Raw genomic sequence first — 17,606 nt, 5'->3', positions numbered from 1 at the left:
TCCTTTTCTGCTTCCCCATTTCCCTCTCTCCTCCCTCCTCTAACGCTCCCTCCCTTCTTCCCAATTTCAGATTCCTAGGTCTTTAGCATAAGCCTAATAATTTAAATTAGACCATATGACAAAAGTCAGTTACGCTACTTGGTAGCAGCGTACCTCGTGTACAGCATGGTGGTGAAGATCTCGGGCTCTGGTATTGAACTGTTTGGGTTCACACACTTTGTGTGGACACTTTGGTTTACTAAGCTATGTGACCATAAACAAATTATTTAACTTCTTTCCCCCTCATTTGCTTGTTCTTTAAAATAGATTTAACAATAGTTACTACTTTAGGATGTTGAGAGGATTAAATGAGAACAGAAGCGAACTATTTAGCAGGGTACATAGCCAGCACTCAGAAAATAATGTTACTGGCTTAGTTTTGGTATGCAAACTTATTTAAAGCTTAATCATCAAAAGCAAAGACAAACATCCTAGCAAGTCTTTGTAAGCTTCTTGTCAACAGGTGACCCTTGAATATGTTGAGAGGGGACTGAATAAACAAAGTTCTTATTTAACATATAATGTGGCCCATACAGTGTTCCCCAATTTGCAGACTGGTGAGTCTATTAGAATGAGTGGCTCAATCTTCTCTAAATACCAAGAACACTTTAATAAAAACATTCCAGAATCAATGGAAACTCTTAGAGGAAGGTCTCTTAGCAACAGGTAACCTGGGCTCATCCTGAATGCCTTTAGAACACTGAAAGCCATCAGCAGGTGTTTGTGAGCCGATCAGACCCTGGGATCTTGGTTTGGATGAGTTATACTGAGACAGAGCATGTGAAGCCTTAGCCTGGGGCATGGCAAACCCCAGGAGAGGTGGGGTTTGGAGGTATGGAGAGGTGCTTCCATAACGCCCCCTCGTCTCCCCTCCAAAGGTTCGTTCCTCCAGCTGATTGAAAGCCATTTAGCAACACCCAGTGGTGTGGCTAGGTCCTCACTGTATGGCTTTAGAACCCAGGGGCTCATCTTGAGTTTCCTCACTTAGACTGAAATTTGCGGACATGCCCATGGATATGTCTGCTTCTGTCAACTCACATCACCAGCAGAGGGGTGGGGAGGGTGGGAACACAGCATGGCCCAGAGGGTCCTGTCCCAAGATAGAAGCGGCTGGTCTGCAGATCCTTGGGGAGCTGACCTCCAGGAGAGGCTGGAGGAGGTGTCTCTGACAGGGAGGGGGGGATGTGGAGAGAAGAGAGGAGAGGAGGGGATTTTACAGAGAGGGGGCTGCCCCCCTCCCCATTTGGTTAAGGTGCCTTGACAGGGACAGAGTAACCCAGGGAGGAAGGGGTGTGGAAGGAGGGTGTGTGGCAGGCAGGCTCACGCGCGGTGGCCTGTGGGAAGCAAGGTGACAAGACTCCCATGCTCTTTGCCACTCAGAATGAGGAGGAGAAAGAAGGGGATTGGGGCTGCATAGTGTCATTTGATGACTTGAGACCTGCAATGTGTTATCCCCAGAGAATTGAAAATTTCCTTCTGAAGACCTCATGATCAGACAGGTCCCGCCTGTCTGCATTTCAGCCAGAGGGAGAGGGGGAACATTCCAGCAAAGGCAGTATCATATACACTGACTACTGGGGCAGCTGTCAAAGGTGATACGTCTGTGTTCATACTTGGGCGAATGAGAGGGAAAATGCCACAGTGCTGTCAGGAGCCTTGTAGAGGGTGGCTGGTCCCAATTCCCACCTGGTACCAGAATCCCCGCCTTTCCCCCTCTGACCTAGCTCTCCAGTGCCAAGGGGAATTCACTGCTTTGTAAAATTCCTTGAGTCTGGATTGTCCCCAAAGATGTTCCAGTTAACCCTTCTCTTGTGATGTGTGCCTGAAATCAGCTTGGGAAACCCAGCACGCTATCCCCTCCTCGGGGAGAAGCAGAGCACACTTTAGTGTGTCAAGACTTGGCAAAGTTCATAAAGATAAAAATCTGTTTGATTTTGTGTAGCCTTCATTTCCCCTCTTTTTCCCACAATAACTTCCATTAACATTCCATGGAGCTAATGAATCCATTAGCTGGCAAATGCCACCCTGATGGTTGGAAAAGACCTGTGTGTACTGTGTACAGTCCTGTCCAGTCCTTGATGTAATTGAAACCTGTTGGTTCGTGTATCTGTCTGTGTGTCCCTCCCTGCCCCACCTCCCCAGGTCCTCACAGCCAGCTCTTTGGGACCCTCACCTCTTGATCACTGTCATGGGAGAGTTCCAGGTTGTCGGTGTCCCTCTTAAGGCACTTCCCCAGGTGTCATCTGATGGGGGCTGACTTGGGCAGGACTGTCCTCCTTTTCTTTGGCCACGGTCCAGGGACTTGCATTCCCTTTTTTAGCAGCAGGTCCATGTCCTTATATAACGAACACAGGTGAGGCTATTGCCAACCATGGACAAAAGAAATAAGATGGCAGCTAATGATTGCTGTGTCAGTGGACTTAAAAGAGAGCTATATTTTCTCCCCTCAGGTCATCTTTGCTTCAAACCAGACCCTCCTGCAGCAGGAGAGCCTACGAGTGGGCAGCCTTCAGATCCCCTACACAACAGAGGACCTCATCAAACACTATAACTGCGGGGACCTCAGCTCCATCATCTTCAGCCATGACAGCCCCCAGGTGAGAGCCCTTATTCCCTGCTCAGCTCAGGGTGCATTTAAGTGCAAGAATAAGGACGTTATCTGCCGACACTGGGACATCCTGTGTACAGAGGATCGAGGTCATGAAGGGCTCTAAAAATACAATTGGGCAGATGTAGGTGTTGAGTGGGATGCTGCAGCTAACAAAAGCATTCTTTAGGAAACTTAAGAACTGAGAGGGGGACTTCCCTGGTGGCTCAGTGGTTAAGAATCCTCCTGCCAATGGAGGGGACACAGGTTCGAGCCCTGGTCCGGGAAGATCCCACATGCTGTGGAGCAACTAAGCCCATGCGCCACAACTACTGAGCCCACACGCCACACTACTGAAGCCATCGCACCTAGAGCCCATGTTCCACAACAAGAGAAGCCACCGCAATGAGAAGCCCGCGCACCGCAACGAAGAGTAGCCCCTGCTCGCCGCAACTAGAGAAAGCCCGCGTGCAGCAACGAAGACCCAATGCAGCCATAAATAAATAAATAAATAAATGTATTTAAAAGAACAAAAAAAGAACTGAGAGGGGCATTGATGAGAGTTAATTCCCAGATGAAGTCAAAGGATGAAGCTTCAAGGGACTTGGTGGCAGGCCCCATGGCTTAGGCAGCAGGCAGCACGAACCAGCCTTCAGAGAGGAGAAGGGGTCTGAGTCTGAAAGCCTCCTTGCTGGCTTAGGTAACTTTTGAGAAATGATGGAGCAGAGCTTTGGCTGCAGCTTCTGGTGACTTCCAGAAACATGTGAGCACGATGCAATGGGAAGTGTTCATGGTATTCTTACGGGGGGGCACATAAGAAGCTGGGGAGGCTGCCAGCATTTCCAGACATGGATTCCATCCTGCAGTACTGCAGTGAGTGTGGCCGAACTGGTGCAGTCAGTGTAGACACAGGACAGGCCTTACCTGGGGGCCACCTAGGGGAAGAAAGTGGCCGGCCAGGGCTCAGAGGATGGCAGCCTCCCTACAGGAGGGAGGTAGGATGGATATTTGTTATGCTTCGATCAACAAGCTTCCCGTGGGACAAACCCTGCCTTCCTTCCCTTCCCCACTAAGATCACGTGGAAGTGGCGAGTCCAGCTGAGCTTCTGAGATGGGGGAGCGTGTTGTCTTGCCCACCTTCAGGACACTGGCAAAGAGAGAGGAGGGAGCTGGTGGGTGTGAGTGATGCTGTCCAGGTCTGGTAGATCCGGGGACCCTGTTATAGGACATGTGAATGAGTATAAGAGGTGAAAAAGGAATGTCCCAGGGAGAGGGACTCACCCTGCAAATATCAAAAGATAAAAGGAACTTTCCAGAAAGTCTAGAGAGGGAGGAAGTAAAACCAAGGCAGAGCAAGCAAGAGGAAGTGGAAAAGAAGAAATACACTAAAAACGGCATAGCAGAGTTTATGGTGGTGATCATTCTTACGTACACCCTGGGTGGGGGAAGTGGGGAGAAGGGTGAAGATCAGTTGGGAAATTAAAATTTGACGCGGCAGATAAAAGTTAACATGGGTTGGGAGGTGCTTGGGAGTTAGTTATATGGGCAGATGGCACGGCTGGCAGAGCTGTTGGGGGACAGCTGTCTTATGCGTTCCTCTCCTGTGGCTCCTCCATCCCTGTCCTGTTCACGGGGCCGCTGTGGGTGGTGTGGGGTAAGGGGGATGTGCCTGCTATTGTGGGATGAGGGCCAGGCGTGTGGCCGAGTGGTGCAGGTCGTAGGGCATGTCTGGCATTTAGAAGGTGGAGCAGGACGGCAGGGGGAGGTCACCTTGCACATTTGGGGCTGCCTGCGTGGATAGGCTGCTGGTGGAAAGGCACTGCTGTGCGGAAGAGAAGAGATTTTGGGAAACGGAGGGAAGGATCTTACATAAACGACATGATTAAAAAAAAAGATGACAAAGGAGAAGATGAAGGCTCTTGACTTGAAAATGAAAGAATATCATTTCAAGGAAATAACAGAAGGAGAGCTGGTTATCCAGAAAATGGAAATTGATGTCTACATTACAGAGTGTGAAGACTTTCAAAAGGTCTTTTGGAGGGTACTGGAGGTAGGAGAAGGAGGCGGGTACATATCCTACTCTGTATTTGACTAGGGTAATGGTTAACCTTGTTAAATGCCAGGGAGCAGGAGAGGGGGCGGTGGGGGGAGGCCGAGGTTTGGGGCTGGGGAGAGAACCAATGCAACGTGTCAGCCTCGCCTACAGCTACTGTGTTGCAAAAACCACCCCTGATTGTCACAGTTTTGGTGCATTAGCACCCTGTTGTTAGCCAAAATACTGAAACTGGCTAAGATGTGCACTGGAATCAGGTGAAATATTCACCAGTAGGGCAAAGAACAGTGGAGAGAGCGAGAGGGAGAAATGGGAATTGGAGAAATAACGAAAATGTAAAGATAAGGAATTTATAAAACAGTTGAATGTCTATAGAAGTTCGATGTATTTGGTAATTGAATCATAATGGTTGATTCTAAAGTATGTAATTGTGTAAAATTATTTTTATGAAAAAATCATGTGTGAATCAAACAAGTTAAAACTATGGATGTGCTGTGGAAGCATCCCAAGTGTCCACTGACAGATGAATGGATAAAGAAGATGTGGTATATATATATACAATGGAATATTACTTGGCCATAAAAAAGAATGAAATAATGCCATTTGCAGCAACATGGCTGGACCTAGAGATTATCATACTAAGTGAAGTAAGCCAGACAGAGAAGGACGAATGTATGATATCATTTATATGTGAAATCTAAAAAAATAATACCAATGAACTTATTTACAAAACAGAAACAGACTCAGAGACATAGAAAACAAACGTATGCTTACCAAAGGGAAAAGAGGGAAGGGAGGGATAAATTAGGAGTTTGGGATTAACAGATACAAACTACTAAACATAATACAGAGAAACAACAATGATTTACTGTATAGCACAAGGAACTGTATTCAAGATCTTGTAATAACCTATATTGGAAAAAACTATATGTATAACTGAATCACTTTGCTGTACACCTGAAACTAACACAATGTTGTAAATCAACTATACTTCAATTAAAAAAACACACAACTGTGACGTGCTATGCACAGAAATGGTTTCCTTATAGAAACACGTGGCATCAAACAGAATCTTTTTTTTTTTTTGGCTGCCCGTGTGCCTTTCGGGATCTTAGTTCCCCAACCAGGGATCAAAGCTGTGCCCCCTGCAGTGGAAGCCAGGAGTCCTAACCACTGGACCGCCAGGGAATTCCCCAAACAGAATCATTTAAATGGAACAGAAATACTGTTTGACATAGCCTAAGAGTTCTTTCAGGGCACTTCATTTAATATTTTTTCACTTGGGTTACAGAGAATGATATTACTGTCTGGAAAAATAGCCGGCAGGAGGCTCCCAGAATGGTGTGTCACTTTTTACCTTTTTCTTGACAGCATCTTGACTCTCTGGGCTGGGTGATTTGATGCTCAAATTAAGCAGCTTTGTTCATAACTCTGTTGCCCTTATTTTTTTTTCTCTTTATTTTGGTGGAGGTTCCCAATTTTATTAATGCCACGCTACCACCTCAGGAGCGCGTCACTGCTCAGGAGATCGACAGCTACTTCCGCTGGGAGCTTATCTACAAGCGGAACGAGAGAATGGGGAAGCGGGTGAAGGCCCTTTGGGAGGAGTTCCCCAACAAAGGCTTTTTCTTTGCCTTTGGAGGCGGCGAGTTGCAGGCTACCTCTGATTAGACCCAGGGCTCTGCTGCTTTTCCCGAGGAGGGGGTGTCGAGGTGGGCCCTGCTATGCGGTGAGAGGAGTGACACCTTCTTTGACTTTTTGATGATGTCAGAGTATCCGTTGTGGTTGAAACTTTGCTGGTGCCTGTGACACTAGCTCTCCCTCCACGTGGGGCTCCTGATACACTCCCCAGCCAGGAAGGCATTTCTCCCTCTTCTGAACTGAGCACTTAATCCCAACTTCTTACTGGCACCTTTCTGTTTTTTAACTTCCCTTAAAATTTGTCTGTTTTCTCTCTCCTACCTGACTGTGAGCCTCCTAAGTCTAAGGCTGGGGGCCGATACATCAGCTATTATTAACCATGAGTAGTATACATGGAAATACACTGGGAAAATTATTTCCTTTTGTGGGATTTTTGAAATAAATTCTCTTCTTGAGTGATTTTAACATACCTTTGCAGCCTCCAGAATTAAGGACAGAAATGCCGGAGGCTGGGTAGTGTGCAGAAGTGTGTATTTGCTGGTCTAGGTTTCTTTCAGTTCTTCCACTAGCTTCATAAACTTGAACAAGTCACCCCTCTTAGTTTTTCTTTTCTTACCAGTAAAATGCGGGGATTGGAGAGAAGCACTTCCGGAATAGCAGAGTGAGTGATCCAGTGTAATCTCCTGATCTCACGATCCTTAGCTTACTTACATCTGCAAAACACCTACCCCCCCCTTTTTTGCCATGTACGATAACATTCACAGGTTCTAAGGATTGGGATCTGGATATATTTTGGGGAACCATTATTTAGCTTACCACAACATCTGAAACTCAATTAATGTAATATCCCATATTAATGGAATGAAAGACAAGAATCACACGATCATCTCAATGGATGCAGAAAAGCATTTGACAAAATGGAACTCTTTCATGATAAAAACACTCATCAGACTAGGAATGGCAGGGGACTTTAACAACCTGGTAAAAAAGTTGCTATGAAAAACCCATAGTTGACATCATATTTAATGATGAAAGACTGAATGCTTTCCCCCTAAGATGAGGTACAAGACACAGATGTCTGCTCTCACCACTTCGACATTGTGCTGAAGGTTCTAGCCAGGGTAATTAGACAAAGAAAAGAAATAAAAGGCATTCACATTGGAAAGGAGGAAGTAAACCATCTCTTTTTTCATCATCTTGTGGATAGAAAATCCTAAGTAATCCACAAGAAACACCTGTTAGAACTAATAACTGAGTTCAGGATACAAGCTCAATATACAAAAACCAGTTGTATTTCTATACCCTAGCAATGAATAATGTGGAAATACAACTAAGAAACCAGTTCCACTATATTCAATATCTTGTAATAACCTATAATGGAAAAGAATCAGAAAAGAATATATACGTACATATATTTACACATACATACACATTTATATATACATATATATAAAACTGAATCACTTTGCTGTACACCTGAAACTAACACAACATTGTGAATCAACTGTACTTCAATAAAAAAAATAAGTTAAAACAAAAGAAACCAGTTCCATTTACAACAGCATAAAAAACACTAAGGACTCAATTTAGGGACGAGCAAGACGCAAAATAAAAACTAAAAACATCATGGAGAGGACTTAAAGAAGACCTAAGTAAATAGAAAGACATTTCATGTTTGTGGATTGGAAGACATAATAAATAGTGTTAAGATGACAATATTCCCCAAATTGAGCTACACATTCAGCGCAAGCCCTATCAAAATCTCAGCTCCCGAAAATGTTTTAAAATTAGTGGTGAGGGTTGCACCACTTTGTGAACGTTCCCAAAATCACTGAATCGTACACTTGAAAAGAATGAATTTTATGTTATGTGAATGATATTCCAATAAAGCTGTTGTAGAAAAACATAAGGGGTCAGGTTCCTGTATCTTGTTTGTTGAAAAATTCTATCATGAAACAAATTGCAGTGTCTGCCTTGGTAGCCCTGGGTGGGTCTGGGAGTGGGTTTCCTCTGCCTTGAGTCCCGTGTTCCGTAGTTGGATTGTGGACCGTGCTGTGTGGCGCCGTGCCCATGTCCCGCCTGTGTCCATGAATGGCTTTCAGCTGTCAGCCCTCACCCTGCAGGCACCCCGACAGGGCTCAAGCCCCAGAGGCCCCTGTGGCTCGTCCCCTCGTGGGGTGATGGCGGTCCTCTGTTAGGACTCAGAGCCCGTGGCTTTGTTCCAGCGGCTCTGGCAGGTCTGCGAGATGGAACAGGCGAGAGCTGGGCACACAAGGCTGCCCGCCCCTGAGTGCGGGCTTCTGCCTGCCACTCCTGCTGGACTCAGCTGATGTTTTAAGAGCTTCCCTGCCATCCGCTGTTGGGATGATGGGGCACTGGGAGCAGGGGCAAGGAGAGGCTTTGAGAGGACGTCGGCCTGCCAGGTGGGTTGGACCTGGGCAGTTTGGAGGGCCAGCCCTCCAGACGGGGACTGTGCTGGACACATGGCACAGGTGACACTGGGGCACCTGGGCTTGCCTGATTCTCAGTCAGGGTTCTTCATACGGCTGCAGCTCTGGGTAGAGACCTCACAGCCCCTGGGCACTCTGGGTATCAGGAGTGTCCTGGATAGCCACCAGGGTGCAGCTATCTTCGTGGGGCTGCTTTCTCCACCTCATGAGTCTATTTCTTCTGGTGCCTTCTGAAGGCTGAGTTGACCACACGGAACCACAGAAATTCAGAAATTGCTCCCAAACTCTTAGCCTTGGCAGTGAGAAATTTAAAATGCTGTGTGGTTAGCACACTTTTGATTGTAAAGTGAGGATCACCCCAGACTGAAAGCTCCAGAGGTTTAAACTGCAACAGCGACGTCTGTCACGGGGATCTGCAGATGAAATTTAAAGATGAGAAATGGAGATCACCTTTGGAGTAGAAGGAAATTGAAGTCACACGGAATAGCTTGGTCCTTAATGATAAAGATTGCTAATAGGGGCTGTTCATTCGCTCGACAAATACTGTTTTCATTCCTAATTGGTTGAGAGCATGGACGCTGGAGCCAGACCACCTGGGCACCACCTGTGCCTCTTCCTCATCTGTAAAATGGGGGTAATAATACACCTACCTTATAGGTTGTTGGGGGGAGGCTGAATGATGTGTAAGGCACTGAGAACAGTGCCCTGCACCTCGTAATGCTCAGGAAATGTTAACTATCTTTATTATTGTGATTACTCCCTGTCACATGGACTTGGTAATGGCTGGGAGAGTGGAAGCCCTCGCAGCAGCACTCTGCAAGCTCAGTCTCCTTCCCCCCGCCCCGAGTCCAGGCATACTCTATACATGAGTTTGCTGCACTTCTGCACCGGGGCTAATCTGGGCCTTGCCAACATCCCTTTCATCTGAGTCAGTTGCCCTTCATCAGTCTTGGGGTCCTAAACTCTACAGTTGGACCCAAGAATGCAGTAGAGCCCAGTACCTTCTGCCCCAAACACCACCCTCGGGCTCCCCAGGCTCCCAGAGGCTGCTCTAAGTTCCCTCTGCTTCTTAGTGCTGTGGAGTCAGGACAAGGGAGAGTTTGGATGGACCTTAATTTGCTTTCCTGGTCTCTGCCTCTTGAGTATTCGGTTGTCAAAATTGCATAGACCCTGGGGCCAAGCTGCCTGGGTTTAGATTCTGCTCTGCTGCTTCTTCTGTGTGTGAAGTCCTGAGCCTACTTTACCTGTTTTCCATTTTCAAGTGGAGATAATAACGATACATCTAAGGTTCTGCTGGATCAGAGGATGGAGCGCTGCAATTTAATTAGCCATTTAGGACATTAACCTGCCAACTGTCACAGAGAGGGGAATTGTGACCCTAGAGGATCATGTCAATTCTGAGCATCAAAACCTGAAATGAAAGAAGATGAATCCCAGGATCTACCCTTTTAAAATACTTATTTTACGATGCCACTGTAAGCTTATCTGGTTGATCTTTGCTGCTTTTTATTGAAAAAGAAAAAAGTGAAATAAAATTCAGGTTGAGGTTTCCAGCTATGGTGGCTTCTGCTAAAAGGAGGGTTTTATTGTGCATTTTTAACTAGACATAGGACAGAAGGGGCCTGGGGTCTCAGAGGTGCTTGGTTTACATAAACGAGAATCCTGGCTCCAGAGGTGGAAGGTTGGGACTTGGTGTCCTCTTAGCTGTGTGACTCGGGGCAGCTCACCGCGTGGTTCTGATCCCGAGTCCTGATCTCTGAAACGCTGCTTATCCTGCCCTGCCTGCCTGGCAGAGCTGTTGAGAGGCCCCCTTGCAGAAAAGCTTTCTGAACTGTACTGGGCTGGTCAGAAGGGAGGGGGTTGGCAGGGTTATTTCTTGGTTCCGGGGTGTGTGTTTGGGGGGTCCCGAGAGCCGCCACATTTCTGATCGTTTTTCTTACTGCAGAGCATTTCATGGGCAACAACACAGTTCTTGATGTTCTGCGGCGCAAAGGCTATGAGGTAGAACACGCCCCCGCTGGACGACCCATCAACAAGTAACCTTCCTGTGCTTCTATCCAGGTCAGGGAGCAGTTAGGGGAGCTGAGAGCCGCACAGGGCTGCTTGGGCGCCAGGGTGGGCTGTGTCCTGAGCGGCTCCAAGGGCCCCAGCACGGACACCAAGCGGCCACTCCATCCCCAGCTCAGCTGGCGGCCCCTCGTGGCTGGGACTGTGTCAGATTTGGGTTGGCCGGCCGGGCACTTTGGGCAGTAGTGGCCACACTGGCCTTTCCTCAGCAGTGCTTGGGGCAGAAAGGAAGGTAAGGGGAGGATGCTCCTTGGTCCTGGGGCCCAGGAGGGGTGATTTGGCTTAACGCTCAGTGCCTTTGACCTGGGCCCTTGGGAAGTTTTAGGGAGGCAGGTGGTGGAATCAGTCATAATGTAAGGTCAGCGGGGCTGGAGATGCTAGGAGTGCCTGTCAGGCCCATCTCCGGGGCAGAAGCAAAGCCCCTTCTCTTTCTCTGAGCTGTTTCCTACCCCCGGGTCTGTTTACTTCTCATTTTTATGCAGTCACCCTCCTGCCCTGTGGCCCCTTCCGTAAAGAATTGAGGAGGCCAGGCTCTCCCACCCTCAGCAATGCTGCTGCCCCACGCTGGCCTCCCTGCTAGTCTCTGCCCTGTGTCCAGTCCTAGTGGGCACAAGGTGGCCCTTCCTACCCACTCTGTACCAGTCTGCTTGGGCTGCCCTAACAAAATACCACAGACTGGGTGGCTTCAACAATAGAAATTTATTTTCTCATGGTTCTGGAGGCTAGACGCCAAGATCAAGGTGTCGGCAGGTTTGGTTTCTCCTGAGGCCTCTCTCTTTGGCTTGCAGGTGGCCACCTTTTCACTGTCCCCACGTGGCCTCTCCTTGATGTGCGCACAACTCTGGTGTCTCTGTGTGTCCACACTTCCTTTTCTAAGGACACCAGTCAGACTGGATTAGGGCCCAACCTAAAGGCTTCATTTTAACTTAATCACCTCTTTAAAAGTCCTGTCTCCAAATACAGCCACATTCTGAGGTACTGGGGGTTAGAGCTTCAGCATGTGAATTTTGAGGGAACACAGTTTAGCACACCTTCCATTCCTCTCCCACTCCCTCCAGATCGTGGTCACCAGCGCCCCCTCCGGGCAGAGCCCTCAGCTGTGGTGCAAGGACTCCGGGAGGAAAATGCCTGCCCTCTGCTGAGGGGATGGAGAGGGGGTCCAGCTGTGGTGCCTGCCCGATGGCTCCCTTCTCCAGGTGCCCTCTTTCTCCTCCAAAGACCCACCTTCACCTCATGTTGTCTCAGGCCAGGTCCTCCTCTATCCCGTCACTCCAGAGGTTCCTCCTTGGGAGCCCGCTTTCCATCCCAATGAGCCATGATTCTCTGGAAAACTTGACTACATCCTGGGCTTATCTCATCCCCCACCTCTCTCCATATCTTGCACTCCGTTTATCAGTAACAGCAGTTCTTCACACAGTACTTTCTAGTTTACAAAAGCCCTCACCTAAGACTTCTTCTCATTTTCCACCTTCACCAGGCCTCTGGCTTCTTCCATTAAAATCTCTCTCAGATTTGCCCCCTTTATTCCTAAGGTCATCACCCTCTGGTCCCTTCTCCACCTTTCTGTGGGACTAATCTTGCAAGTGTCCCTGACTCAGAAACCTTCAGGGTTTCTTGTTGTCCTCTTCCAAAGTCCAGTTTCTTCATGCTGATGCCTCGGCACCCAGACCCCACCTTTTCCCAGCACGGATCTGCCTCTGATATCAGAAAACCTTTTGTCCTCGCCGCTGCCTCTCCACCTTTGCTAATGCTCTTCCTTTCCACTGTCTGCAGTCTCCCTCCACTCCTCCCCTGACTGAGAAAGCCCTGCTGCAGATCTCCATCCATCTCTCCCTCCTGTTCTCCTTCAGCTCTGCAGGGAGAGCCCAGCCCTTAGGGATTCTCTGCTTGTTTGGGGGAGAGGGTCTGTGGCTCTTTCCTCACCCACTGGACTGTGTGCTCTTGGAAAGCATGGTGGGCTGGGCCCTCTGATCACTTCTCAGCCCCTGGCCCCAGGCTGACTGGCACGGCTGGGGTTTATCACACTATCTTTGGGGTTGCCAGAGAGGGCCCTGCTTGGGAGTGTGTATGGGGGTGTGTGTGTGTGTGTTGCGGCTGTTCTCAGACTCCCTAAATATGCCTCTAACCCTGACACCTGCCCCTGGGGGAAGAGAGGTCAGGAGTCAACGTTTAAAAAAATCTCTCCATGAGATTTTTAATTTTTAAAATTTATTTTATTCATTTATTTTTTAACATCTTTATTGGAGTATAATTGCTTTACAATGGTGTGTTAGTTTCTGCTTTATAATAAAGTGAATCAGTTATACATATACATTTGTTCCCATATCTCTTCCCTCTTGTGTCTCCCTCCCTCCCACCCTCCCTATCCCACCCCTCTAGGTGGTCACAAACCACGGAGCTGATCTCCCTGTGCTATGCGGCTGCTTCCCACTAGCTATTTTACGTTTGGTAGTGTATATATGTCCATGCCACTCTCTCACTTTGTCCCAGCTTACCCTTCCCCTCCCTGTATCCTCAAGTCCATTCTCTAGTAGGTCTGTGTCTTTATTCCCGTCTTACCCCTAGGTTCTCCATGAGATCCTGACACACAATGAAGGCTGAGAACCAGTCCTGTCATTTACTGGGCTGCTCACACTTCCCTGGGGAGGAAGGAACATTTATTGATCAATTGTCAGGCGGTAACTGGGTTCACACCGACTCTCAGTTAACCCTCAACACCAGCCTGTGGGGTGGGGGTTTCTTCTCCTTTACTGATGAAGAAACTGAAGGGGACACAGCTCGTCAGAGTCAGGATACAGTTCGGACTCCTCCCCTGCACAGCCCTTTTCTTTCTGCCCTTTCTTCTCCCAGTTTTAGCTTTCCAGCCCCTTCCTCTTTGTTCATGTAGTTTCCTCTGCCAGGGATCTATTCAGTGCCCCTACCCCTAATTCTATCAGAGTCTGTGAGATCCAGTGCAAAGGCCTGGGTTCACCCTCTCCCACGATCCTGGGGAGTTTGATGTGTGTGACTGCAGCAGCTGTCCTGTGTTCTGTGACGGTAGCGTCTAAGAGTTTTCAGTGGTGCGCTTCTCTACGGTGCTCCTGGGCGAGGTCATGAGGGAGCATGAGGTCTCTAAAGGAGCTCCTGTTCAGGGAGAAGAAGGGGTGAGGGATTAAGGGCCCAGAGTCAGGGAGATGCCCATAGGGAAGGAGTGGGTGAGGATATAACGAGGGCACTGGCTGTGGAGATACCTCCTTCCTTCTTCCCCTTCTCGGCAGCCATGTGATAATCCTTGAGGGATGATTCTGAGCATCGGGAACTTGAATCCGGGCAGGCTGCTGTGGCTGTTGAAGAGGCTCTTTCTGAGCAGAGCCCTTATAGGGATACAGGAGGGAGGAACAGGGTTAAGGGCCACTTCAATTGTTCTAAGTAAATAGCATTTAAACATTTTTCACTCCTCTTAAAACACCGTAATCTTCAGTGACTTTCTAGGCAGTGGTGACCCGTTGTTAGGCAAGTGCAGTAATTATAAGCAGTTAAGAAAGAATCTTTTATTTCTTCCCCAGAGCTAGGGGATTTGGAGAGAGTACAATGAGGGTATGTGAGGGAGAAACAAAGGCGTCAAAGTGATCACTTTTCGAGGTGCCTTCGAGACCCCTGCCTCCCCAGCCGGCTTGAACTTTCACATTATCTGCCTTTTGTGAGGTCCTGAGCCTTAAAGGCGGGGGAGGGCATCATGCTGGGGGACCTTCCTTCCATCCCTCTTCCTTCCTCCCCTGTTTACAGAGAAAAGACCGGAAACCCGTTGTCACAGCCCGCCTCCTCTGCCGTCTTGGCTCTGGAAGCGCCCGCCCCGGAAGCTCAGGTACCGGAAGCTGAGTCTGCCGGGCCCCCACTGTTGCGGCTCCACGTGTCTCTGCCCGGAAGTGCTGACCTGCCGGGCGAGGCACGACGAAAGTTCCGGAAGAAGCGGAGGCGGCCGCAGCGGAGGCAGTGGCTCCGGCAGTTCAGCGACCTGTGTGTCCGACTGGAGGAGAGGTGAGGTGGCTGGGCCGGGCTGGGCCAGCCGCGAGCCCATCGCCCGGTCAGCGGTCAGTCCTCACCCCGGAAGTGCGGGTGGGCAGCAGCCCAGGAATGCGGGTCACATTGCTTCAGGGGCGGAAGTTCAAGGCTGTGGTAGGGGGTGAGTGTCCCCACCATCACGGTGCAGCTTTTCCCGTTCCTCATGGCCTGGACAGCGGTCTTCTGTCCACTCTGGTGGAGGTGAATCCAGATTAAAAGTAATTGCTTCAAGCCAGGGCCGGGGTCAGGACCCCATGTTTATCTTTGTTAAAGAACAGATGGGGCGGGGGGCATGGGTGGGTCTGTTAAAAGTAGCATGAGGCTGGAATAAAAGGTTGAGAAGAAGTTGATTTCCCAGCCCTTTCTCCACTGCAGATCAGGGAGAAGCTCATAGCTTTCCGGAGCTGGAAGCACCTCTGTAGGAATGGGCTTGTTCAGCCCCTACCTTTTGCAGGGAGCATGGTGACCACAGAATGTGCACTCGCAGAGATGCCCAGTGGGTGGATCAGAGGTGGGTAGAGGAGCCAAAGATGGGGACCCAGCCTGGTTTCTGCTGGAAGAACTACACCAGAGAGGCCTGGGATCCAGGATACAGTTCAATTTATACCAAACTTTTTGAGTTCTTCCTATGTGCCTGCTGTTGTGTTGGTGCTGTGGCTCTGGGGGTGAACCAGACCGACATTGGCCCTGCCTTCATGGAGCTCACAGTCTGGGGAGGAAGCTGGATTTTGAGTTGATTATTCACAAGGGGAGTGTAGGGGGCTGCGGGGATGTGCGTGTGTGTTTGTGTGTTGGACATTACTACCTAACTTAGGGTGGCGGGTGTCAGGAAGGGCCTCCTGGAGGAAGCGACCTTTTGGTTGCTGCTGAGTAGAAGCCTGACAAAGTGGAGCCCAATGAACAGAGCTTCTGAGTCTGGATCAGGAGATGCAGGCATCTGATACCTGCATAGGTGCTTAATAATAAATGTTGAATGAATGTGTAAACAACTGAACAGGGAGGGGAGGGAGTTCCCAGCAAGGGGAACAGTGCAAAAGCCTGATGTGGAGAGAGTGATCATGTTAAAGGAACCAAGATGAAGTAATTCTGGCTGGAGCCTGGGAGGTCAGTGGGAAGAGGGGTGAGGTAGTTCTAGAAGGTAAATTAGATGGAATGACTGTGAGAATCTGATGCCTGAGAGAAGTAGGGTGCCACTGAAAGGTTTGAGGCAGGCATCCCATGTGTTGTGGGGTTTGCATTTTTAAATGGACAGAAGCTGGCAGCCAGATGTGACCTGGAGAGCAGGGACAGATCCTGTTGGTGTCCATGTGCCCCATGGTGCCTGACACGGGGAGGCTCCTCAACCATCCTTCACTGATGGAGGAATACACTGACCTGTTTAGTACCTTCTCAGTCTGGGCCATTTCTTTTCAAGGTGGCCATGCAGGGATTGGGCACTTTACACCAGAGCTGAGCTGAAAGGACCAGGTGAGCCTGAGCTTGTTCTGTCTTGACCTGGGAAGGCTGCATGGTGTTCGCATGAGACCCAAGCTGGGGTAGGGGAGAGAGCTAGAGACCCGGAGAGGAATCCTCCTGGCTTGGCGGTACCTCTCTGTGTGGTCAGGGAGGAGGGTCCCTGCTTGACATTGCCCAGAGGCTGATAATTAGCAAGTCTGAGCAAACTAGTTTTAATAATCCTTGAACCAAGAAGCAAATAGCTGGGGGAGAGTTGTTCAGTGTGCTACTCTTAGTGCCTGTATCATTTGGTTTTGTTGTAGCAGTAGTAACGAGGGCCAAGACGTAGGAAATCTATTAACATACTAAGATCCATTCCTGTCTTTGGAGGAGAGAGGTGAAAAGAAGCTGTGCAGGCCTTTGGGGGCCTCGCAGTATCCAGTGGCTCTTGCTGTGCCTTGAGACTGTGTCTTTCTCTTTGCCTCCAAGTGCTGGGTTCCCACAGCTCCACGTCCCCGTTCTGGACAGGCGCATCTCCGCTGAGCTGCAGCTCCCTCGCCCTGGACAGTCTCCCCACAGCCAGATGGTGGTCAGCAGTGCCTGCCTGTCTGTCTGGACACCTATGTTATGGGTGCTGGTGCTGGCTTTCCAAACAGAGACAACCTTCCTGTAACGACCAGAGGAGCCAAGCCAAGAGCTGACGCCTCGGACTTGAAGGACAGCCATTCTGTACTCCACACTCTGCTCTGGCCCTGATAGGCCCAACCCAGGAGAAGAGACTCAAAATAAAAAAGCCAGCGTTGATTCTTCTTTCTCCAAGGAGTGACTTTGGGTTATCCAGCAATGCTTGGGGGAGGTGTATAGTTTTGTAACATAATGAGCTGTGTGAAAATAATTCATTGGAAGAAAATTATTAAATACTTTTTTTGTGTAGATTTTTTGCCACAATGTGTATACCAAGCAAACAACTCTTTTTGCTCACATGCTCTGAATATTATCCCTGTTGCACTCCTGGCCCCGCTCCTGGGCCTGCCTGCAACCGTGGCCCCTGCCCCTTTCCTCCTTCCTGCTGCTCTTCTCCCCGTCCTCTCCTGGTTCTGGATGCAACAGCGTCAGTAGGCTGTGGAACTTCTGTTCTGCTCCTCTCTATTCCAGGTCTGGTGACTAGTGTGGGTCCTGCACTCTGACAAGTGCTTTCACTATGCACAGTGTGAGAGGGTGTCTCATCCACATGCTGAAGACTGGTGGATAGGTAGGCTTTGTCAGAGGTGTTGTGCAAGAAAATGCTTTTCAA

The 17,606-nt window shown here is 49.1% G+C and overlaps 1 protein-coding gene across 1 annotated transcript in view; it reads left to right on the top strand.

Moving 5' to 3' along the window:
* The window catches only part of TRABD2A (TraB domain containing 2A), a 56,195-nt gene extending 39,210 nt beyond the window's left edge, over window positions 1–16,985 (top strand). The window contains exons 3-7 of the mRNA XM_061210945.1: window positions 2,490–2,636; window positions 6,150–6,324; window positions 10,716–10,806; window positions 14,603–14,854; window positions 16,802–16,985. Of these exons, the coding sequence (XP_061066928.1) occupies window positions 2,490–2,636; window positions 6,150–6,324; window positions 10,716–10,806; window positions 14,603–14,854; window positions 16,802–16,985 (849 nt within the window). The remainder of the gene's footprint in view (window positions 1–2,489; window positions 2,637–6,149; window positions 6,325–10,715; window positions 10,807–14,602; window positions 14,855–16,801) is intronic.
* The last annotated feature ends 621 nt before the right edge of the window (window positions 16,986–17,606 follow it).

This window comes from Eubalaena glacialis, chromosome 14 (genome assembly GCF_028564815.1).
Source record: "Eubalaena glacialis isolate mEubGla1 chromosome 14, mEubGla1.1.hap2.+ XY, whole genome shotgun sequence".
Taxonomy (NCBI): Eukaryota; Metazoa; Chordata; class Mammalia; order Artiodactyla; family Balaenidae; genus Eubalaena; species Eubalaena glacialis.
Note: the sequence above shows the minus strand (reverse complement) of the source record. Positions and strands in the feature narration are given on the sequence as shown.